Raw genomic sequence first — 23953 nt, 5'->3', positions numbered from 1 at the left:
TTGGTGATTCCTTTATGAAATAATTTTTTGTCGTTGTTAACACATTTCCATTATCATTTCACTTGATTGTTATATTTCCATTATTTTCTGTTTTGACTCTAATTTCACTTAATCCTTGGCTTTTATATAATTACCTTAAGTTATCATCTCTTAATTTCAACAGTGGTATTTATTTAAATCTTCTCTTTCTGGAGTTCTCAATTCGCTGGAATTTCTTATGCATTCTAGAGGTTCCCTTTTTTAGACTAAGTTATTCTAGGATTATTAGGCTCAGTCATTCAGTGAAATAAAATACTGCAATTGTATTTTGGATGTTGAATCAGTGACCCCATGGTTTGACATCGTCATCCTTAACCAGTCTTAATTAAAATAGTTTTAATTAAATTTAATAGAAAGGAATATGATTTGAAATTAAAACTGTCTTATTTTTCATATTCTTAAGTTTTGCTATTAACTTTTTTTGAAACAGACTTTAACTAATAAAATAAAAAATAAAATGCTGAAAAGTTAGAGCGTAGACATGAAAAACAATAAATAAAAACATGATCCATGAGTTGATGCCAAATTATACAAAAAATAAAAAAAATGTGGTACTGATGTTTTCTTCCTAAAAAATGAGTAGAAAAGAAAGAAAAGTATATTCAAACAAGTAATTATGAGTTGAAAATGGATAAATGCAATAAATTTTGCAGTTTCTTTTAAAAATTGTTTATCCAAATTTGGAGTTAAAGCTTAATGGACGGTGGAATCTCTTAAATTCGAGTATGACAGAAAACAGATACATCATTCATCAATTTATGAATATAATTTATCGCATGGCCAGAAAGTCATCATCTTTCTATTCAACAATAACAAAATATTTTGTTTATAAGCTAAATTATTTTTTTAGATTTTTTTCTTATATTAAACATTATTTTAGTGCAATCATAATACTGTGAAGGATTAAGTTTGATCTCAATTTTATTTAGAATAAAAAAGTAAATTTAATTCCTTCTATTAACATGTATTATCACGTAAATTCTCTAAGTTTTGTTTGGATTGACAAAATTAATGCAGATAAGATTTGGGAGGCGTAAATTGTACACGTAGTAATTTAGGGTAATCTGCAAATAAGGAAAAGAATGGTGGATGATAAAATTTAAATCCTTTAATGAATTTGTATGTTATCTTTTCGTTGTGTTTTTAAAATATACTAATATATATATTTATTCTGATGTTTTATAATATATTAAAATTTTCATATATAAAATTAATATTTTTGAAAGTACTGGTAATTTAGTTTTTGTATTTAAATTTCCAATTCCTTTTAATTATTTTTATTCGATTGAATTTTAATATGTTTTAAATAGAATAAATTTGATAATTTGATTAAATTAACGTAAAACCGTTTTAAAAATATTATTATAAAAAAATAAAAGATACCATGTGATCAAACTAAAGAGATTCCAAAATAAAAAATAGTATAAATTTTAATATATATTAGCAACAATTTAACAAAAGTAATCAAAACAAAAAATATTAAAAGAAAAATAAATCATAAACGTAAATATAAAATTTAAATTACTTATTAAATCAATACATTAAATCACTAATAAAATTTGGACCGTTATGATTGGACAATGTATTGTGATGGAATGTAAAAGAAAATGTCAATGACGTATTCGCATTGAAAGATAGATTTGAATAAAAATAATGTAAATGTCAAATTGTTTTTATTAAGGATGTATTTTTATAAAATAATGGATTTGAAAAATAGTAAGTGAATAAATTTAAATAAATTTAAAAATAAAATTTGTGTCGTTTTTCTTAAGAAATTTAAAAGTAAAAAGAGATAAATTGACAAAAAAAATTAAGATACAATTTGATACTATTATAATTTTGATGTCAATCTAAAACATCATTTAAAAAAAATTATGTAAACATTTACAATTTTAATTTTATTTTATGAACCAAAATATATATTTTTTTAAAGCGATTGTCATGAAAAAGATTGAGTGAGGAAGTTAGGTGGCAAAAAGTCAGCATTGATGAACGCGTAAAATGGCAAGATGCCCCTATTTTTGAAAGTGAGAAACGTGAAGAAACATATGTTCACAATCATCATCGTATAACTTGCTTTGGTACAAACTAATATTTTCAACAATTACGTGTCCATGTTTTATAGCCTTTGCTCTTTCGGCCATGCACACATCTGAATCCTCATTTGAAACTCGCAAAGCACTGTATCCATGCCACCATACACACACATATCTAATCATATCTTATTTACCGACCACACATTACTCAACATTTTTCAAACATTGTAGTTCAACCACCACTTTCCACGTGTTCATTTTCTATGTCTTTCTTCTCCAAATACAACACTACACTCATCCCCTTATATAACACCATGCCATAACATTTTCTAAGCTTTGTTCTTTCACTCCAAAACCACTCTACCATGCTACTCTGACAACTTTCCATGGCCATTGCTGCTTACTCTTCCTCTTCCTTTTCATGTTACTGCCTAATTCTTGCTTTCGGCCTCTCTTCTTTTACTACCTGCATTTCGGCCCACGTTGCCTTGGGCTCCAGGTTATTGTCTAGCAAGGCCCAAACTTGGGTTTCAGAAAACGGCACATTTGCTTTCGGGTTCACTCCGGCAGATACCGATAATCGATTGTTTCTGCTTGGCGTTTGGTTTGCACAGCTTCCAGGAGATCCAACTGTAGTTTGGTCACCCAATAGGTACCATTTTTTCATCTTTCACTTTATAAATCAACCTATTCTATTCAATTCACGTTTCTCAATATACCAAAAATATTCGATAAAATGAAATTCATTGAGTGTGTAAATCAATCTTTTTTTTCTTTCTGAAATTTATTTTACCGAGAACCTTGACTAGATTAAAATTTTATAGTGATCATACGCGAGGTCAAAATGAAAAACGAGTGAAATGAAAAAAAAAAAAAAATAGCCTTACGCCAAATATAATGTAAAAACCAAACGGCACCGAGCCCAGGAAAAAATATGTAATATATTTGAAAAACTATAGACGCAAGGAGAATCAAACAGTCATATAGTAGTAGTTATATAATATTTTTTCAATCTCTTATATAAATATATGTATTTTTTATTTCAATTATAAAATGCATGAACTCACGTTTAGATTGTAGGTATTTTTAAAATAAAATTTAAATTTATGAATTTATTAATTAAAATTAACTACTTTAATCTTCTCAATGAATTAGTTTTTTTTTTTTATCATCTGTATCAGAATATCTCTCAATAAATAGTCATAAGTTATTTCTTTTTATAACGTAAAAGTCATTAATATTTAGTTATTTTGCTGAAAAATATTATAAAGGTTAAATTTATTTTGCATACTCTTGTAGTTTGCAACATTTTTATATATATTTCTTAGTTTATAAATTTTTAACATTATCTTTACACTTATCTTTTTAATAAATCTTTAATATTTCCATACGTCCACGGAAAGCATTAATTTATTAAAGGTTTAAACATATTGTTAGCAGTAAGAAATCTAATTAAAAATTGTAAAAATATGCAATCTTGCTAAAACCTTTTAAACATTACAGGTTAAAAAAGACTGGGAAATCAATTAAATTAATCAAATGTCGGGGGCTAGTTTTCACACAAAACAGCAACATTGTTATATCAGTGTAGTGCAGATTAGATTTAGATGGTTAGTTCTGGTTTTTGACTTAGACAAAGAGGAAGTCATGAATCATGTCTCCATTTAGTTTTTAGTGTTTACAAAAGCTTCTGCAGGTTATGAATGCCAACATGTTTCATTTTCTTTGATCTCAATCCAAATAGAGACAGTCCTGTATCCCAAGATGCAACATTGGAGCTTGACACCACTGGCAACCTTGTTCTCGTGGATGGAGACATCACAGTGTGGACCTCAAACACCTCAGGTGCCGGTGTACAAGCAGCAGTCATGGCAGAATCCGGCAACTTCATCCTCCAGAACGCCACCAGCCACCCTGTGTGGCAGAGTTTTTCTCAACCTTCCGACACTCTCCTCCCCAACCAGCTTCTAACAGTGTCTTCAGAACTAACTTCATCTAAGTCTTCTTCTCATGGTGGCTACTATTCTCTCAAAATGCTTCAACAGCGTACTTCCTTAAGCCTTGCTCTCACTTACAATCTCCTTGAGACTTACCAAGCCTCAGATGAATCATACACCAACTATTCCTATTGGAATGGCCCTGATATCTCCAATGTGACTGGGGAGGTTATAGCAGTTTTAGACCATGCTGGGAGCTTTGGGATTGTGTATGGAGACTCTTCTGACGGTGCAGTGTATGTGTACAAGAATGATGGTGACGATGCAGGCTTGCCTTCTGCAGTTAATCAATCTGCACCATCGACTGTTCTCAGGAGACTAACACTGGAAAAGAATGGCAATCTGCGGTTGTATCGATGGGACGAAGTGAATGGCTCAAGGCAGTGGATGCCACAGTGGGCAGCAGTTTCAAATCCATGTGATATTGCTGGAGTTTGTGGAAATGGGGTTTGCAATTTGGATAGAAGTAAGACAAAAGCCACTTGCACTTGCTTGCCAGGAACTTCTAAAGTTGGGAGGGATGGCTTGTGCTATGAGAATTCATCTCTTGTGGGAAAATGCAATGGCAAGCATGAAAACCTGACATCCCAGTTTAGGATTTCGACGGTGCAGCAAACCAACTATTATTTTTCTGACATTTCTGTTATAGCTAACTACAGTGATATTTCTAATGTGTCAGCATGTGGGGATGCTTGCTTGTCAGAATGTGATTGCGTGGCTTCTGTTTATGGGCTAAATGAGGAGAGAGCATATTGTTGGGTGTTGAGGAGCTTAAGTTATGGTGGTTTTGAAGATACAGGCTCAACTTTGTTTGTGAAAGTAAGAGCAAATGGGTCATGGACTCCAGAAGGCCAAGGAGGGTCTTCTGGTGGAATGGGAAGTGCAAAGGAGAAGGCTGTGATTATTCCCACTGTTGTGAGCATGGTAGTTCTCATTGCTTTGCTGAGTTTATTACTGTATTACAGCGTTCACAGGAAAAGAACTTTGAAAAGGGAGATGGAAAGTTCCTTGATCTTATCAGGTGCTCCAATGAATTTCACATACCGTGATTTGCAGATCAGAACATGCAACTTTTCACAGCTGCTAGGAACAGGTACGTGTGTTTTATATCAATTTTCATTCCAAAAAAGTTACAGTTACATGAAGAGTTTCGACTTTGTGTGAAGTGTTACTAAAGGTACATGTTATGCAGGTGGGTTTGGGAGTGTATATAAAGGAAGCCTGGGAGACGGTACTCTAGTGGCAGTGAAGAAACTTGACAGGGTTTTGCCTCATGGAGAGAAGGAATTCATCACTGAAGTAAACACTATTGGCTCAATGCATCATATGAATTTGGTTCGCCTATGCGGCTATTGTTCTGAGGGGTCACATAGGTATGCACTCTTTCTTCGCGATCAAATTTATGATTTTTTACTTACATAAAAAAATATCAAGTCTTTTCACATATTTTCTAGCTTTGATAACAACTATCTTAAAATTTATCCTAACGATATGGAATGATACATGTTGACTAAACTAAAATTGTAATGGTTTATTGGGTTTGACAAATATTTGTTTGACAGGCTTCTGGTTTATGAGTTCATGAAGAATGGGTCATTGGATAAGTGGATCTTCCCTTCGTATCAAGGGCGAGATAGATTGTTGGATTGGACAACTCGTTTCAATATAGCCATAGCTACTGCACAAGGGATTGCATACTTTCACGAGCAATGCAGGGATCGGATAATACACTGTGACATAAAACCGGAGAATATATTGGTGGACGACAACTTTTGTCCTAAAGTATCTGATTTTGGACTGGCGAAATTGATGGGAAGGGAGCATTCTCATGTGGTGACAATGGTGAGAGGCACAAGAGGTTATTTGGCACCAGAATGGGTTAGTAATCGCCCTATAACTGTCAAAGCTGATGTTTACAGCTATGGGATGCTTCTTTTAGAGATCATTGGTGGTAGGAGAAATCTTGACATGTCCTTTGGTCCTGAGGATTTCTTCTATCCTGGTTGGGCTTACAAGGTATATTTTTCACTGCACATCATAAAACACATTATACCATCATTCTATCATAATTGTGATGTGTATTAAATTTGTTATCTATGTGGTTGATAAATACACTGATAGTATAATGTTGGGTTACTGTAGGAGATGACAAATGGGTCAACAATTAAAGTGGCAGATAGAAGATTAAATGGGGCAGTTGATGAAGAAGAGCTAACGAGAGCTCTGAAAGTTGCATTTTGGTGCATCCAAGATGAGGTATCCATGCGACCAACAATGGGGGAAGTGGTGAGACTTCTGGAAGATACGGTGGACATTAATATGCCACCGATGCCACAGACAGTGCTAGAGTTAATTGAGGAAGGCTTAGACCATGTATACAAAGCTATGAAAAGAGAGAATAATCACTCCAGTTCATTCACTCTTACCAGCCATCTCACATCTCGTGCCACATGTAGCAATTCCACAATGTCACCGAGATAGTCTTCAAAATGTAACACAAAAACCTCAACAACCTAGGAATTTGTCTTTCGTGTGATCTGAGTATATGGGAAAATCATGGAAGGTTTTGGGAGAAGTCCCACATAAGAAGGAAATAGATTCTTACTCCGCCTGTGTATAACTCCTACCCATTTCTCATTATTCACCGAATATACCAACAACTGTTCTTTCCTTCTACTCCTTTGTAGTAAAGGGTCATTGTATCTATAATCTTTGTAATTATACTCTTTGCAATTTTGGAGTATTTGTCCTTTATATTAATAATTTGAATTTTTTACTTATTTTCTCTACTTGTCAATCGTATCATTTTATATACACGTTTTTACACGTTTAAAGTATAATTAAAATGAAATAAAAAAAAAAAAACATTTTATCAATCTAAAAAGACTATTTATTTACTGTAGAATTTAACGGTAACGGTGAACCGGTTCAGCTGATTGCATTTGGAAAGTGAGGGGAGGGTCTCCGTTCACAATCAGCACCGAAGATCGGAGACGACGCACGTGCAAACATGACTTCAGTTGGGTGCTAACTAACTACCACAAATCGCCACAAAACCCCACCGGCGCAAATTAGCACCGCCACCGCAAACCCTCTCCCAATCCAGCACGATTCTATTTCCAGTACCGAGATCGATCAATTCTAGATGCTATTGAGTAACGATAACAACAGCGACTTTCGTTTGCACTTGTAGGCGACGATGGAGAAGATGCGTCACGCCGAGGAGCTGGTGAGGGAGTTTCTGGTGTTCCGCGGTTTCACCAACACCCTCGAATCATACGAGACCGAATTGCGCACCGACATCGGCAAGGGCTTCGAGGTCGACAAGATCCTCGACCTAATCTTCTCCGTCTACGTACCAAAGTTCCACGCCGATAAGCTTGTGGCGCTTCTTGGGTTCTTCAAGCACTACCTCTCTTCCTCCTCCGACACGCCGCTGGTCTCCACGCTCTTGAAGTTGGAGGCTTCTATTCTACGCTTTTATGTCGTCCACGCCGTGCAGTGCAACCGCAACGACAAGGTGGTTGAGTTCTTCGCGCTCTACGGCTCCGAATTGTTGCTGAGGTCGCAAGATTGGACTCAATGGTTCGGTGCGTTTATTTTCTCTTTCGTCGTTTTTGTTTCTGCTCTCATGTGATGAACTTGCACGGTGAAATGAGATGTCGTTTTGTGTTGCAGCAATTCCTTATAAGAAGAACCCGCACTTGGATCCCGAGTTTCGGGTTTTTTTCTCCAAGGAGTGGTATCAGGCTTTGCATCTTTCTTCTAGAAACTTCTTCAGCGAGGTTTTCAATGCTACTCATATCCTTCATGTTAATTCTGTTCGTAGTTCTAAATTTGTGTGGTGATTTTATTTCTTGACTATGCTTGACATTGTGGGAAATTGCAGTTGATGAGACTGTAGTATTAGAGTTTGGGTTTTGGATTAACTTAGCTCAACAAAATTGTTGTGACTTAGTGTTCTCTCCCACTTATATAATTTTCGGAGTTGAGTTTATATTCAATAAGCCCCTCATGTTTGTTACTATTAGGCTCAGTGCATGAATACTGTGATAGGTGATTTATTAATGGATTTAAGATAAACTCTGATTCCGTATTAGCATTCGGGTATGGTCTAATTAAATCTTACGAAACCGGTTGATTGCGAGATGAGAGTTTTTCTTAATTTATTTACTCGTTTTTGGACTTATCACTGGTCAATTTCGAGATTTAGATTTTTATTTAACATGGGCGATGTGGTTGTGGAGCGGTGAGACAAACAACCTTTATGTCATTGTAGACCATAATTTTAAGCCATGAATTTCGGTGTCTTTCTTATTAATTCACAAAATATCGTTATCTCTTTCACAACTTGTATAACCTTAATATTGTATCACGTCTACCTGCACTGCTGAAGGTTAGTTCGGAGATGAATGCTACTAATGTACTCAAAAGAGATATCGTACATTTAAATCTGAAGTTGTCCCAACTTCAGGCTTTGCTTGATGAGAAAGAGGCACAGTTACGTCAATTTAGAAGGTAAGCGTGTGTTTGTTTATTCAATCCTGTAGCGTGTATTGGACATACTTGGTTATCTGATTAATTTGGATTGAAGTATGGATGGGAGTACTGGTTCACAAAGCAATTTACGTGAAGAAACTGCTCGTACGGTGAAAAATTCTCCGGATGTTTTTCCAACTACCACCTCACAAATAGGTCAAATCGAGGTTATCCAAGATTTAGCAGTGGGTGAACTCGGAAATATTCATTCCGAGTTGATTGGCTCCACATCTTGTGATGATTCAGCTTTCCTATCTGAAGACTGTCTGAGGAATGGCGGAGCTGACGATGCCAGTCTAAAAGGTAACGCAGTGCCTATAGATGCAGAGAGTCATGCTTCAATACCACTCACTCTTTTAATTCTTTAACCAGTGGACTCTGGTTAAAAAAATAAAAAAGGATTTTTTTTTATTAGAAATAAGGGGATAGCGTACTAAAGTCATCGGGGAGTGCATTGTTACACAACCAATAACAAACTTTCCCTTTTGATTCCTTAACCAGTGTCCTTAGGGACTGGATAGCATTTACCGTTATTTCAATTGCTTGGTCATGGATAGAGTTGTTCTAATTCGTGTTTGGACATCTTCAAAATGAATAATTATTGTTCTGAAAAGATAATTAATCAATTAGTCATGGAAGTGACGAGAACAGTTAGGAAAAAATGTCAGATGCCTGAGTTTTGAGAAATAAAGGAAGTTGTCTGCCAATATGACTCTCATTTACATTTTGAAGACAGTGACATCAGTTTTAACTAGTTGTAAGCTGTAACTTGCAACCACAAATTTCACTGTGTTTGTTTGGTTTCAAATGATAGTTTTCCTAACACGACACTGCAACTATAAGAAGGTACCGGATATGAAAATGAAATTAGAAAGCTAGAATTAGTCGCAGTCTTGCATAACTCATCGAAATGAAACTAAATAACTTTGTATTTTTTTTTTATTTTAATTTCAAACACGGAAGCAACCTTATCAGTTTATCATTACATATTATTTTGTATTCACTAATTCAGCATGTAACTCTGGTGCATTTTATCTGAACTTTAAATCACACCTAAGTTTCTGGACACTGAATAAATTGTTCTTTAGAATAAGATAGCACTAAATGTTTCTGTAATCCTTGATTGAGTATTTAATAATTGAGGACGATGAATTTTGTGGTAGAAAACGATGGGGATGAGGATTTTTCTGAAGTCAACGTAGAGCACCAGGTAACAGTGCTGTTACAGAGACTTATTCATGTGCCTCAGCTGTTCTGCTTTTGTGTTTTCTTTATCAGAATAAAGTTTTATTGGAATCTGTGTAAATATTATATCACTGTGGTTTCTAGGAGACATTTTTGGGGCACACCAGTCCAATCAGTCGATGCCGCTTCTCTGCATCTGGAAACAATATTGCCAGTGCTTCTCTGGATGGAACTGTCAGGTACCCTTTTTAGGAGTCGATATGAAGTGTTATTTTAGTGGAAAAATGAATTAGTTTTCTTGTAAATTTTAGTCTCAATTACTCGCTGTAGCATGTACCTTATTTGCCACGACTTAGAACCCATGTGTGCAGATTTATTCAGAACAATAACATAAACGTCACATACAAATTAAATTAAAAGAAAGCTTGATGCACTCCATTACCTTTTTGTTTACAAAATGCCCTTTATAGGTTCCCCTTCATCAATCCTTCTTTACCTTTCACTGAGTATCTGCAACTCTTCCTTAATTTTTATGAAGTCTCTCAAGCAATTTCACCTTTGTTTGCTCTGCATGTTTTAATGAAGGATATGGACTTATGACACATCAACACCAGTGTCTAGAAACGCAACCATATATTGTGGCACTGAAATTTTGTCCCTTGACTGGGAATGTAAATCAGACCGCTTGGTATGTGAATTGATCAGTGATTGGATTTATTCAGTTTCAATGAACATGAGATTATACGATCAGATTATTAAGTTTTTCCTCTTGATAAAAAGCTTCTTATTGGTACATCCGATGGGTGCATTAAAGCATGGAATGTGGATGCAAAGAGAGTCGTCTGTGATCTCAGCACAACTGAATCATTTCCAAGGTATTTCCCAATTATATGATGGCTTAAATATTTTGAAGGTCACGGCAAATATAGCAGTTTTTTGTTTTTAATCCCTACCTTTGTTTTTTGGTTTTGCTCCTTGCAATAGTTATTGTTTTTGGTCCTTGTCATGACATTAACTTGCCATTAACAATATGTTTTATGTCTGCAAATATAACAGTGTTGGTTTTATGTTCCTGCAAAATATAACATTTGTTTTTAGTCCCTACAGATATAGTAATTTTTGTTTGCTCCCTACTTTTTGGCCTCCATAAAATATAAAGGTTTTCCTTTTAAGTGTCTACTGTTATGACTAGGATAAACAAGTGACGGAGTGTGACAGGGATGAAAAATTAAAGAAACTAAAAACAATTTTATATTTTTTGGGGGACTTCAAATACATTTGAACCTTATAAGTTTTTCAGGATTTTGCAAAGGACACCGGTAGGTTGATACACCCACACTCATTTGACTTTGTTTTTATTAATGGGAGAGTGAGAATACATGTGTCAAATCGTTAAAGAAATTTTTCCCTTCTGTGAATTACCTTTTAACACTTCTATCCATGTTTTACAGTGTATTGGACCTAAAGTGCAGTCCTGTGGAACCTATTTTTGTGTCTGCAGCAGCATCTGGAGGGTAATTGTTAAATTTTTAAATATTGAATTCTTTCGTATACTAGTAAATTAATTTAATTTGGTAATTTGATAATCTGGTTCAAAAATGTTAGTTTATTTATGGTATGATATGTATGTTTTTCTGTTTTGAATTCGGAAATAAGGATGAATCTATGGTTAAATACCATTGGTTAAGATATCCTTTCCTTTATTTTGCTTTCACTATCCATTCTGTTTTTCACCTTTTGTTAATATGACGATGTTTATGCTGTCTGCATAGTGCTGGTTCCAAATATGTTGACAACCTGGGTTTCGCTTCTCTAACTGTGTGGAACATGAAGACTTGGAAAGCCATGGTACGGGCTTCTTTGTATAAAACGTTTTATGTATGTTGTTTTATGGCTATTTTTAATTTTGGATTTCATAAAGACAGTCCTTCCTCTTGGTGAAGATCCCCCAGCAATTACTTCTCTATGCTTTAATCACAATGGAAAGATTTTGGCAGCTGCTGCAGTTGATGGAATGATTCACATGTTTGGTATCCTTAATTTTATTCATTTGATTCTTTCTTTGCTGTGGTCTTGGTGATTCCTTTATGAAATAATTTTTTGTCGTTGTTAACACATTTCCATTATCATTTGACTTGATTGTTATATTTCCATTATTTTCTGTTTTGAGTCTAATTTCACTTAATCCTTGGCTTTTATATAATTACCTTAAGTTATCATCTCTTAATTTCAACAGTGGTATTTATTAAATCTTCTCTTTCTGGAGTTCTCAATTCGCTGGAATTTCTTATGCATTATAGAGGTTCCCTATCTTAGACTAAGTTATTCTAGGATTATTAGGCTCAGTCATTCAGTGAATTAAAATACTGCAATTTTTTTTGGATAATAGATTGTATTTTGGATGTTGAATCAGTGACCCCATGGTTTGACATCGTCATCCTTAACCAGTCGAAGACATGTCTGCTGGTCTACAAATCACTGGCTGGCCAGCACATGATTCTTCCATCAGTTCTATTCTGTTTGGACCAGACGAGACTAGCATTTTTAGCCTTGGCTCTGATGGGAAGGCAAGCATAATTAATTTAATGTTATTTCACCTTGTGAAACGGGTTGTACATCGGTATTAATTGCTTCTTTGTTGTCAGATTTTTGAATGGAGCTTGCAAAATCAAGGTCAAATCCTGTGGTCGAGAGACTGTAGTAGGTATATTCCTAGTTTGGCAGCTTACAATTAGATTTAAAATGTTTCCTTTTTTTTTTTCTTTTTGTGTGGCTAGTTGTACTTTGTTGAAGGTAGGGAAATTAGATATGAAATTGAGGGTTGTCATATCTTGGACTCAAGAAGTAAACACACTTCAATAGGAATAAATTATGGATTTAATCTCGGTTTTACGTCAGATTTTAGTACAAATATCAAGCAAGACAGGGCTTCTCCCTATCAAAGAATTTCGTCGTTTAAATACCTGAAAAAGAAATCCAAAATCTTAAATTCGCTCTACAGAGCTTGTCACAACCGAAATAGCTATCACACTATTACATATAACTGCAGAACCCTGAATTCATCTAACAACTCATCTTCAATGAATAGTGAGAAAGATTACCCTTTGCATGTTCCGTCTCCTAACTTTGTTCTACTTATTCATAAAATATCCTCAGGCTTGTTCCTCTAAAATTTCTTACTACACAAGTAACATGACTAACAGATGCACATAATCTCTAACCTAACACGTTTGACAGGTTTCACTAACATGCTGGTAAGGTTCCCCACTCCACTTTTTTAACTTCTCTAGAACAATTATGTAGTCAGTTTCTAATTCTTCTCACGTAATTTCTTTTTCAAAATACTGAAATGGTAAAACCAATGCACCACAGACCCCCCATCCATTGTCCAAAGGCCAGAGGTCCCTTCATCTCTGGTCTTGTGTTTGGAATCTTGAAGTACTTTTCTGCCCAAGCCAACCCTCCAATTGGATCAGTCATCAAATTTAGGAAATTTAACCCTCTGTCTGCACTGCCTTTATTTAGCCATCATTGGTTGTGTTTGCATCTAGATGTTCATGACTATGTGTAATGGGAATTCATGAATGACTAGGACTTCTTGTATGTTGACTTGACCGCCTCTCCTGAAGCCTTTTGCTTCATCTATTCCTTTGTGCATCTCAACAGGCCAGAACATCATCGTAAGTTTAGATGGTGGAGGACAGAGGTATATGATGTAGTGGCTTGATAAACAATCATATTTAACCAATGCTGTCGATCAGAAAGGGTGAAAGAAATGTAACTTGTGGACTGTAACTCGGATAGTAAAATCCTCGCGAAAATGCTCAATTAATTATATTTGCACGGATACTTATACATGAAAATAACAGAAAATACTGGAGTAGCTTGTTACATTGCATTAACTTATACTTGATGCGATATATGTGGAGTAACAGTGGTACGTTGCGTGCATTTTTTTTTTTTCTGGCTTGCTTTCTAGAGAAATTTTGTCTCTATTCCTCCTACCCTTGGTTTTAGATATGTTTGAAGAATTAATTCTTAGTATGACACCTTTTAACCTTTCATAGGTTCTGTTACCCCCTCAACGGTTCAAAATATTTCAGACATGAGATGGCATTAGACGCAAATGGGAGGAGACTCTTGGTAACATCCAGTTCAGTCAGAGCGCCCATATATCAGGTTGATTTTTCCTCGTAAATTGTGATTAGACCCCTCTGCTTTTAAGGGGCTATACTTTAGTTATCCATATATTGGCTTGAATAGTTCTGGTTCTGTTGCTAGTTATCTGGATTTGTCAATGTCTGGTTCTCTTGTGTCAGGTTCATGGTAATCTAAGTGGTTGGAGAACACTACCGCACGGTGCTCCTATTACAGCCGTAGATTGGCATCCGACCCTGCCGATTTTCTTGACTGGATCAGCTGATAACTCCGTCCGAGTAACATCTTTGTCATAGCACCAGGTTGTAACATGCGAGTTTTTTTATTATTCTTTTTTGAGATTTCATTGGGTTTCTATGTTGTAATATATTGGTGTTCTCGCTCTCTCTCTCTAGATTGACCGATAGATGTATAGAGATTATTAGCCGATCTTATATTATCAGCAGCATGTTTTACTACTTACACAAATACCATTTTTTATGAATATTCCAAAGGCTCAATTTTTTTATAAGAACCAACTTGGACTTGATGTACTGTTTTGTTTTAAGTTGATGACCATATGTTAGAGATATGGAAACCTTCTAAGCTAGACCACCTAGCCTTGTATTTTTGTCTTATGAATTTCAGGTCTCTCATTTGTATTTGGTTATCTCATGTAAATTATAATTAATGCATAATTGGAGGTGTTACCCTTGATTTTCCTCTAATTATTAAATCATTTCTTCTCTAAAATGATAGTATGAATGATGTCTCATTTATGATCCATGTTAACTTACTAATAGTTAGCGTTCATCAATGCATATGTTTGCTTTATTGAGAAAGAAAATTCGAGATCTGACATTAAAAGCAAGTATAATACTTAAACAAGATTATTGGGATTCTCCTAACACGATCTTGATTCATAGCTCAAAATAAAATAACCTATGTTCGACGTGCCTTATGTTTTAAAAGTATTTTAATTAACTATCAGTTTCTTATTGGTTTTATGTCGAAGATTTTCCCTCAATGAGATGGATTATCCTACTAAATCAGTTTTTTTTATATGAAAATTCAAACAGAGTTGACGGAGTAAACAACATTTCTTTATTTATTTGATAGTTTTTTGCAAATGAAAGAAACAAAATGATCGAATACCGTAAACTTAATATCTGATTTTTTATTTTTTTTTTACTTTTCTAAACATTATGCAATTCCCTTAATAAAAAAAAGGTAAAGTTTGATCGTATTGTTCCTCAAAATATCTTGGAATATTAATTTTAATTCTATAAAACTAAATTGTCTTCTTACTTTTTTCCTTCAAAGCTTCACTGTATACTTTAACTACCTCTGCTTTCTTTCCACACTTCTATAGTCTCGTGTATTTATGGAAGATTTTCATCCACTTCAATTCTGGATCGAAAACAAATAAGGACAAACTCGTCAACGTTTCAAATGATCATTCTAACTTTTTTTAATATTATCCTAAAACCATCTCCATATACATTGCAAACCATTCACAGAATTCAAATTCCAGAGTAAACAGATGCATTTACAATGGATTATGTAACTTCGCTAAACTTAACTATACAAGTCACGACTTTTATTGTAGAAAATAATTTATATATTGGCCGTGTAAAGCAATTTTACACTGCCATTTCATCACACACTTCTTTTATTTTTATATATCCTGAATCACACATGAACCCCGCTGCAAAAACCTCTGTATTTGATGTCTAACTTTGTCAAGCACATGAACATTAAGGACCTGCAGTGCATAAATGAAACTGAAGTTAAGTATATCTGTGACTATATTTGAAAATTTGGGCATGTATTTGTGTATGCATGGTTGCATGTATTGGATCTAAGATAGTAAATGTAATTACTTTATAGATAGTGAATAATATATCGATCTTAACAAAAAAAGATATGCATATTGACTTGACTAGATTTAAAACTGAAAGAAAAATGTCTCTTCACGTACCACAGTGGCAGTTTCCTACATTTCAGTAATGGAGTTTATCTTTTGGATGACAAAGTCAGAAATTCTGTTAAGGAATTTAAAATAAGCACGTCTGCATTTTCTGTTGAAGAAAACGGTGCCCAGTAGTCCCCAAAATCCTGCGGCAAATCCCATTCCTAGTCCCATGTGGAACCATGAATGCACCTGAAATTTGTCATCATCACTATCATCTCCTCTTATAGATTTTTTGCTGTTGGGATGTTCATCTGGAGGACATATCTTAGTAAGTGGAGGTCCACATAGGTCAGGATTGTGGATATAGCTGAGATTTGTGGAACCAAGTTGAGTCCCTGCTGGGATTTTTCCCGTAAAATTGTTGAATGATAGATTCAAAACCCCAAGAAAATGCAAAGCAGACATGGACTGAGGAATTTCTCCCGATAAATTATTTGATGAAAGATCAATGGACTCCAACTGTTGTAACTTGCCAATCTCGTTTGGTATCGTTCCAATCAATTGATTATGGGACAAATTCAAGGACTGTAATCCAGTGAGCATATATATCCCCAGAGGCACACTTCCAGACAAGTTGTTGCTTGAAAGATCAATGGCATTCATAACATCAAAATATGGTAACTCGTTTCCCTTTATAAGCAGGTGAATGCTACACGAAATCTGTACTGATAAACCTGGGTAATTAAGGGTAAATTTGAATGTACGAGTTACAGAATTACTAAAATCCATGGCTGTGATGTTTTGGAGACAATTGGGTATCGGTCCTGATAATTTATTACTCGCCAAATTTATTATCATTAAAGAACGAAGTTGGCATAGCTGCGTGGGAATATTGCCACTGAATTGATTGGATCTCAATTCAAGACCTTCAACTTTTTGCCCCAACCAAGTTGGTATGACCCCAGAAAGATTATTGCGGCATAGNTCNAGTATCCGAAGATTCTTGCAGTTTCTCAGTGAAAAAGGCACCTTTCCGAAGAACTTGTTACTTTTCAGATACANAAAACGAAGGTTAGACAAGGAACCCATTGAGCGAGGAATCTCGCCTGTGAGGTTGTTGAATCTTAGATTGATAAGAACCAATGACTTCCAATTATTCCAACAGTCTGTGAGTTCACCTGATAAATTATTATAACTCATGTCCAAGTACACTAAATTGCTTTCATGTCTCATATNGTGACACAAAAGAGGAGAAATGGATCCAGACAATGAGTTATTACGTAAGTGTAAAACAACCACTTCTGGTGATATACGTGGCATGCCACCTCTTAAATTATTGGCCACTAACCAAACCACTTTTGAACTTAGAAACACCTTTGACATGTCCCCATTGATCGTGTTGTTTTCTAAAGAGATATATTCGAGTTGAGTAGTGAAGTTCCAAAACATGTCCAAAGGTTCAAATGAAGCAGTTGAGTCTCTGATGGTCAGATATTTCAGAGAGCTTTGTCTGAATAGCCATTCAGGAAGTTTGTCTCTCAAATAACCCAATTCAACATGTAGAAGTTGAAAAGGAGGGACCCACTTGGGATCGAAGTCAAAGATCAAGAAGGGTGAACTCAGGGAAAAGTTCTTTAAATTTCTTAAAGAACGTAAACTTTTTTCAGACACAATTCCAGTTAAGGGATTATTTGAAACTCTAAGGGTTTCTAATTTGAAGAGTTGTCCGAGCTCCACTGGAAGGTTTCCATTCAAGTCATTTGACTCCAGCATCAATTTGATCAACGATGACAAATTTCCTAAACTTGTAGGGATTGGACCAGAAAAAAGATTGTGAGAAAGATCAAGTTCTTGTAGTTGTTCAAGTTGTCCTAGCCAACTTGGAATGGGTCCTTTGAGAATATTACCACACAAAACCAAGGACTTGAGACTTTTAAAATTTGGTAGTGTTTTGGGTAGTTGGCTATGTATCTGATTTTGACTGAGGTCAATACGAGAGATTTCACAGCTAAGATTGAATAACCAATTAGGCAACTCAAACATAAAACGATTCTCAGCAAGATTTAGAACTTGAAGTGAAGTGAAATTGGCATGTTGAAGATATGGATAGATATTTTCAAGTTCACAACACTTCAAGTGTAGCTCTTTAAGTGAATGGAGCATGGTGACTGGTTGAAGCCACTCAATGTCCTTGTGAAGATAAACACCACCAAGGTTAAGATATTGCAGTGAGGTAAGATGGGAAATCCAATGGAGATTATCGACTAAAAGATCATAATTTTGTGATAAATCTAGATACTGGAGATTGGTGGAGTTTCCACACATACGAGAAAGGTTACCTATTGGTGAGGTTACCATTGAGGTATATTGCATGAACTTGAAGTTATTGTTGCTCAAATTCAAGTAACTCAAAGATTGAAGTTCCAACAGAGACAAGCTGAGTGTTCCTGTTAGGCAATGTGATTTGTCGTCCTTGTCTAAGAAATCCACAACTTTAGGGTGATTTGTGTGACAGGGGAGATGAAGATTCGTAACTTTACCAGTGATATTGTCACATTTGACTCCATTCCATCGACAACAGTCTAAGGTTGAGATCCATGAGGAGAGCATGCCTGAAGGATCTATGAGTCCTTGTTTGAAGAGCAAGAGTGTGTCCATGTCTTTTTTGTTGCAATGAATCTTGGGATTGGACATAACAGAACCAGACATCATTGTAAATAGTGAACAAAGTAAAAGGAATTTCAATTTAACAAAGACAGAGGCATCCATTATTGGAAAATATGTGTGTTGGTGATGGGAAGGAACACAATCCATAGCAGTATTTATAAGGGCACATCTGCTGTTGAGGTACTATCATTTGGTTAATTATTATATCTGAATTAATTTTTAAACTTCTACTCTTGTATAATGTTGTTAAACCCTAAACCCTAAACTCTTATCATAATGTTGTTAAAAGATTAAAGAGAAAAATTGTATTTAAACCATTTTTAACTTCTACTCTTGTATAATAAAAAAATATTAGATACCGAAATAAACACTACTCGTTCTAATTCTTTGCTTTATTTACAATTTCATTTTGTATTAAAAAGATAAAAGTATCTTAATATAACTTAGAGTAATAAATGTCATGTTTATTTTGATGTGTTGTGGACTTTACTTGGAGATTTAGGGACTGATGAAAAAACTTTTAAGACTAATTGTGTAGTTTTGGCTTATTGTGTATATAGTCCAGAAAATTAAAAACCAATATAATTGTATTCTTAATTTGGTTCGGTTATGTATGTTTAAAACCAAATAAAATATTAAAAGCGTTACAATCTTGCATTATTATTTTTATATTTATATTTTAGAGAACTTAATTAGAATTTTTTTTATCAAACAAAAACAATATTATATTAAAAGAAATAAGAGATTCCAACCTATATACAAATATAAGAAGTCAATATCATTAATATTGTAACATTTCAACTAATAGATAGTCGAAAAGATATTTTTTCAATTAATTGGCTGTGACTTAAATTGAATAAAGAACAACTTTGAATTCACAATTGAGTATCTACTTTTTAAAATGATAATAGTTTAATATTATGTAACTATAAAGATCAAAGAAAAACAAATCAAACAACAAAATTCATTGACATTAAAAAAATTTGAAGCGACATTTTTGTAAGAAAAATGTGTGTACTTTATCAGAAATCCAAATAAGTTTAAGTTCAAGGTTGATCATAGATGAGAAAGTTTAATATCATATATAAAAAAGAAGATCTAAATATTTATTATTTTAAAAGTATTAAGTTGAAAGTAGTAATAATAATTTACATGAGTTGAGTTTATATTTTACTAGTGTTAGGTTTCTCCTATAGATCTTTTTTTTTTAAAATATATCAATAATAACAAATGAAGGTTTTTGTGTAATCTTATTAACTCAATATCAAGAAAAAAAATGATTACTTAAACTACTTATAGAGCCATATAACCCTGTTAACTCAAAAACAAAAATAAAAAATAAAAAAAGAGGAAAAAAAATACTTATATTAATTGATAGAGTTTCACAGAATTACTAGATTGAAAGCAACTCCAAGACATTATGTTCCATAAAAATTCATATACATTCTTACTTCCTCGTTGAATAATCAATATACTTTGAATGCATTTTCATACTTTCTTTATATTAGTAGATACTTTTTATAAAAAAGATAATATTATAAAGTATATGTTAAAACTTCACATTTTTCTTTTTTTAACGTGAAATTAAAAAATATATAATTACATAATTATTAAATAAAAATTACATAAATATTCAATAATAATGGAAAAGGATTACATGTAGTTAAAATTTCTTATAGATTATAATTTCTATTAATTGTAATGTTTAAGAGGAAAAGTAATTAGGGAATAGACCGAATTTTGTAAATATTGAATAACTAACAACAGTGAAAGTGAGAGAAATTTCGCAGAAAAAAATATTTAAATGAAATAATAAACTAAGGAAAATAAGTTTTTTTTAGTTACTTACTAAACTAGCTAAACTAATGATGTTTTAGTAATTTAAAATAATAATAAATATGAAGATTATTATGAGAAAAAAATTGTGTGTATATATATATATATATATATATATATATATATATATATATATATATTCAAATGACCAATTTAAAAAATATAATATTTTTCGTATTTGTTTCATCAATAAAAAAACTATTTTGAAGAATGAAGAGAAGGGAGATAAATAGAGACCATGAGTTTATTTACCATCTACCATCATATTAGTAATTTTTTCTAAAAAAATTAACTTAACGAACTTTTCAATCTCTCATAAATTAGACTTATTAAAAGATTTTGATGTTTTGAATTTTATTTTTTTTAATTTTTTCAAATGAGTATAAATAAATATAAATTTTATTTTACGAAATTTAATGTTTGATGAATTTATTATTTTAACTATTGTGAAACTATTCACTAATATTTAATCTCAAAAGGTCACATCAACATAATTGGCAAAAGAAACTTAATTAAACAATATAAATATTTTTTAACATTCGATAAAAAATTACTAAAAATCATTTTTAATAAAAAATCAATTAAAATTATTTAAATATGAAAGACTTGAAATTTAATTAATTATCTTTTATTTTTTTAGATACATATAAATAATCACAATACAAAATAACACTTACTATCGTCCTATTTGAAGACAAGGTCAACTAATAAAAACTCATTTCAAAAGTTTAAAAGTTTTAGAACCAAACAAATAAAACTTCATTAAACTTTCATTTACGTAATCACTCTTATTTCATTTCATTAATTCATTAATGTAAACACACTTAAATGTTATAGTTCATTTGGTTGAAGAGAGTATGAACTATTGCAAACATAATAAAGATCAATTCTTAGAAATTAAAACAAAAATATAAAAACTTAATTAAGTTTTAAGTTCCACATAGTACACTCAAGTAAAGTAAGTATCTATTAATTTCTTTTGTCTATTACACACTAAAAAAAAGTTTATGAAAATTTTATATTTTTTAATTGAATTTTTATTACTCAATTTTCCATTAGTTGATGATGTAACTCTTATTTTATTTTATTATTTACCTGATAATAAATGTGAGACTTTGTTATCACAAAACATATAATTTGATAACAAGTGAAAAGAAAACAAAAATATAAGATAAAATAATAATTGCATAACTTAATTAATAAATTAATTAAACGATAAATTTTTAATTAAAAATATAATATTCAATAAATAAAATAACGTTAATAAAAACCGAATTAAAAGTATTTAAATTTTAATTAATATGATTTATTGTCAATCCACGTTTTATTGACTCTGTATATGTCTACACTCATTGAGACATCGTAAAACTTAATCTAATAGGACACGATTGATATAGTATAGTCTGAACTTGTTTTTTTCATTTATTACGTATTACGACTTTTAGTAAGTCTCTTAGCGTATTTGAAAAGTTATTCACTGAAGAAATAAATATAAAAATTAAAATAACCAATCAATAATAAACTACACAACAAGATAGAATAATTTAGTGTGTTTATAATATTATGAGTTTTCGTGCATGGCCCATTTTTTTGACAAGTGAACTCATACCTCAGCAGAACAACAATGAAATTAGATATCTTAAGAATAATAAATTATAACTGGAGATGCCAACTTTTAATTTTTATTTTATATTTAATTAAATATTTCACTACTTCCTTATTATTATTTCATAAATTTTACTATTGTTATTTTTTTTTTCACATATTTTATCATCACAATTTTATTTTCGTACACATTTTATTAATTCTATAAATATGCAATGACGTATTCCTGTTTTGCAAAAAAAAAAAAACAACAACATTATTATGTTATTCGTTTGTTAAATTGCAATTTTAAACATGTCGGTTCTTCGTGTGTTTAACAAGAAGATTGGTAAAATATGTTAAAATTGAAAATAATTTAGATGGTAAAGTTCATAAAACAATAGTAATAAAATGATAAATTATGAATTAAACATACATTTCATTATGTAAGAATAAATAAAGAGGTCATTCTATTAAAATGGAGGAGTTTGTTTTAAAATTAAACATTAATGTCAGATGATAAATCAAAATTTACGAGTTTCTAATTTATAAATTTAAAAAACATAGTTATTAACATAAGTTGGGATTGATGAATTTTTTAGCCATGATACTTACATCAACATTGTTTAATCGCAAAATTCATATAGTACTAATATTGATATTAATATGTCATGACATGATTTCTGTTTAAATTTTTTTTAATAAATTGAATTATAAAGTGAATGAATAAAAAAAAAGGGTATTTTAATTTTAATGCGTTAGACTGTGTTTTGAAATTAACTTTAGGATAATTACTTGCTTACCAAATGACTTTTATATACTTGCTTTATTGATTGATTGAATTGAAACAAATTCAATTTCTATTTGAGGATAATTAGGTAGTCTAAATCAACTACTTTATTTCATACGAAAATAACTACTACCTATGTGGAAATTTTGGTTCAATAGATTTATAAAGTCTCTCATGACTTAAGTTAAGAACTGCATTTTTTTTCCATTAACTATGCCAATTTGAAAGAAAAAAAAATATTTTTATTATATTAATTAGTACCTTTATTTAAATCAATTATAAAATTTATATTTTAATTCTTTTACAAAACTTCACCCAATACTAACAACACAATAATCATAAAGATATTATTTATTTATTTCAGTAAATATATATATATAATTCCTTCAACAACTAATTTAATAAATTGTGAAGTTTATCAAATATTTATTTATTTATTTATCGAGAATATAATTAGTTTGAGTCATAATTTATATATTTTGTTGGAATAATTTATCATGTTAAAATCAGGATAGTATTGTTTTTAAAACTTATTCGCAATCATAAATACTTATTAAGTGGTATGAGATAATATAAATAAATATCTACTACTTCTTTCAAGTTTTCATATTATGAAAAAATAGATTGGATGGCTTTTGAAATTATCCTCGAGTGATTAGCAACATGTCATTTTCAGATAAATGGATTGTGACGTTTCTATATTCTTTATGGCGTTTTTATCTTCTTTTTTTTTTCTTCTAAACACAATACCAAAACCTAATCAAACAAAGTAAAAATTTAATTTGGATGGATCATTTTTCAAATAACATTTGTATAAAATAAAAGATTTTCTTTTATTTTTTAATTTAAAAAATAAAAAAAAATGTTAAGAAAGATGTAATACTAAAATAATAGGGTAAATTGAAAATAATAAACCAAAAAATAGTTTTGTGGGAGAGATATGATAAACAGTATATTGCAGGTAGAATATGTTAGAATTGGATAATATTAGTAGTAAAATCGAACACAAATATCTTAGAAAGTATATCTTCAAATTTCAAAGTCTAACCTGAAGAGACAAAGTGGTGTTATTTTCTGCGTGGAAAGGGTGTTTGGTTACAAATGTCATAGTCTTGTCTATCGAATGCAAACACAGTTTTAGGTTATTTAGAAGATGAAATTATGAATTTATTGTCATAGTCTAGTCTATAGTATCACTTGATGGAGGACTTTTTTTGAGAGGGAGATA

The 23953-nt window shown here is 32.0% G+C and overlaps 3 protein-coding genes across 6 annotated transcripts; 2 read left to right on the top strand and 1 right to left on the bottom strand.

Moving 5' to 3' along the window:
- Positions 1–2394: 2394 nt before the first annotated feature.
- Positions 2395–6848, top strand: LOC106772178 (G-type lectin S-receptor-like serine/threonine-protein kinase At5g24080). 2 transcript variants are annotated; one of them, XM_014658395.2, is made up of 5 exons: positions 2395–2727; positions 3820–5165; positions 5265–5445; positions 5635–6088; positions 6215–6848. In XM_014658395.2, exons 1-5 carry the CDS (start codon positions 2462–2464, stop codon positions 6551–6553), a joined length of 2586 nt encoding a protein of 861 aa, XP_014513881.1. In that variant the 5' UTR covers positions 2395–2461; the 3' UTR covers positions 6554–6848. The 2 variants fall into 2 exon arrangements, with proteins under 2 accessions (XP_014513881.1, XP_022641301.1); XM_022785580.1 differs by having other exon boundaries at positions 2615–2727; positions 3772–5165.
- Positions 6849–7237: 389 nt separating this feature from the next.
- Positions 7238–14543, top strand: LOC106772179 (WD repeat-containing protein 91 homolog). Of its 3 annotated transcripts, none has more exons than XR_002669420.1 (15): positions 7238–7662; positions 7751–7873; positions 8449–8590; positions 8667–8914; positions 9775–9821; positions 9941–10035; positions 10382–10484; positions 10577–10671; positions 11248–11310; positions 11569–11644; positions 11718–11826; positions 12210–12363; positions 12442–12500; positions 13864–13975; positions 14116–14256. XR_002669420.1 is itself a non-coding variant. In XM_022785581.1 (15 exons), exons 1-15 carry the CDS (start codon positions 7272–7274, stop codon positions 14248–14250), a joined length of 1911 nt encoding a protein of 636 aa, XP_022641302.1. In that variant the 5' UTR covers positions 7238–7271; the 3' UTR covers positions 14251–14543. The 3 variants fall into 3 exon arrangements, 1 of the variants encoding a protein (XP_022641302.1); XR_002669419.1 differs by having other exon boundaries at positions 12186–12363; XM_022785581.1 differs by having other exon boundaries at positions 12251–12363; positions 14116–14543.
- A 912-nt stretch (positions 14544–15455) lies between these two features.
- Positions 15456–18675, bottom strand: LOC106770638 (probable leucine-rich repeat receptor-like protein kinase At1g35710). Its single transcript, XM_014656439.2, has 2 exons — positions 15915–18675; positions 15456–15698 (listed from the first exon to the last, which is right to left on the bottom strand). The coding sequence occupies exon 1, from the start codon at positions 18660–18662 to the stop codon at positions 15930–15932; it is 2733 nt and encodes a 910-aa protein (XP_014511925.2). The 5' UTR covers positions 18663–18675; the 3' UTR covers positions 15456–15698; positions 15915–15929.
- Positions 18676–23953: the final 5278 nt, after the last annotated feature.

Source organism: Vigna radiata, chromosome 8 (genome assembly GCF_000741045.1).
Source record: "Vigna radiata var. radiata cultivar VC1973A chromosome 8, Vradiata_ver6, whole genome shotgun sequence".
Taxonomy (NCBI): domain Eukaryota; kingdom Viridiplantae; phylum Streptophyta; class Magnoliopsida; order Fabales; family Fabaceae; genus Vigna; species Vigna radiata.
Note: the sequence above shows the minus strand (reverse complement) of the source record. Positions and strands in the feature narration are given on the sequence as shown.

What these genes read in the sequence shown, in the direction of transcription:
- LOC106772178 (XM_014658395.2), top strand. Translation starts at nt 2,462, where the DNA reads ATGGCCATTGCTGCTTACTCTTCCTCTTCCTTTTCATGTTACTGCCTA. An exon ending in GTAGTTTGGTCACCCAATAG is followed by an intron (nt 2,728 to 3,819) that starts GTACCATTTTTT and finishes CAATCCAAATAG; the next exon opens with AGACAGTCCTGTATCCCAAG. An exon ending in ATCCTGGTTGGGCTTACAAG is followed by an intron (nt 6,089 to 6,214) that starts GTATATTTTTCA and finishes GGGTTACTGTAG; the next exon opens with GAGATGACAAATGGGTCAAC.
- LOC106772179 (XM_022785581.1), top strand. Translation starts at nt 7,272, where the DNA reads ATGGAGAAGATGCGTCACGCCGAGGAGCTGGTGAGGGAGTTTCTGGTG. An exon ending in AAGTCAACGTAGAGCACCAG is followed by an intron (nt 9,822 to 9,940) that starts GTAACAGTGCTG and finishes TGTGGTTTCTAG; the next exon opens with GAGACATTTTTGGGGCACAC. An exon ending in TCTGCAGCAGCATCTGGAGG is followed by an intron (nt 11,311 to 11,568) that starts GTAATTGTTAAA and finishes CTGTCTGCATAG; the next exon opens with TGCTGGTTCCAAATATGTTG.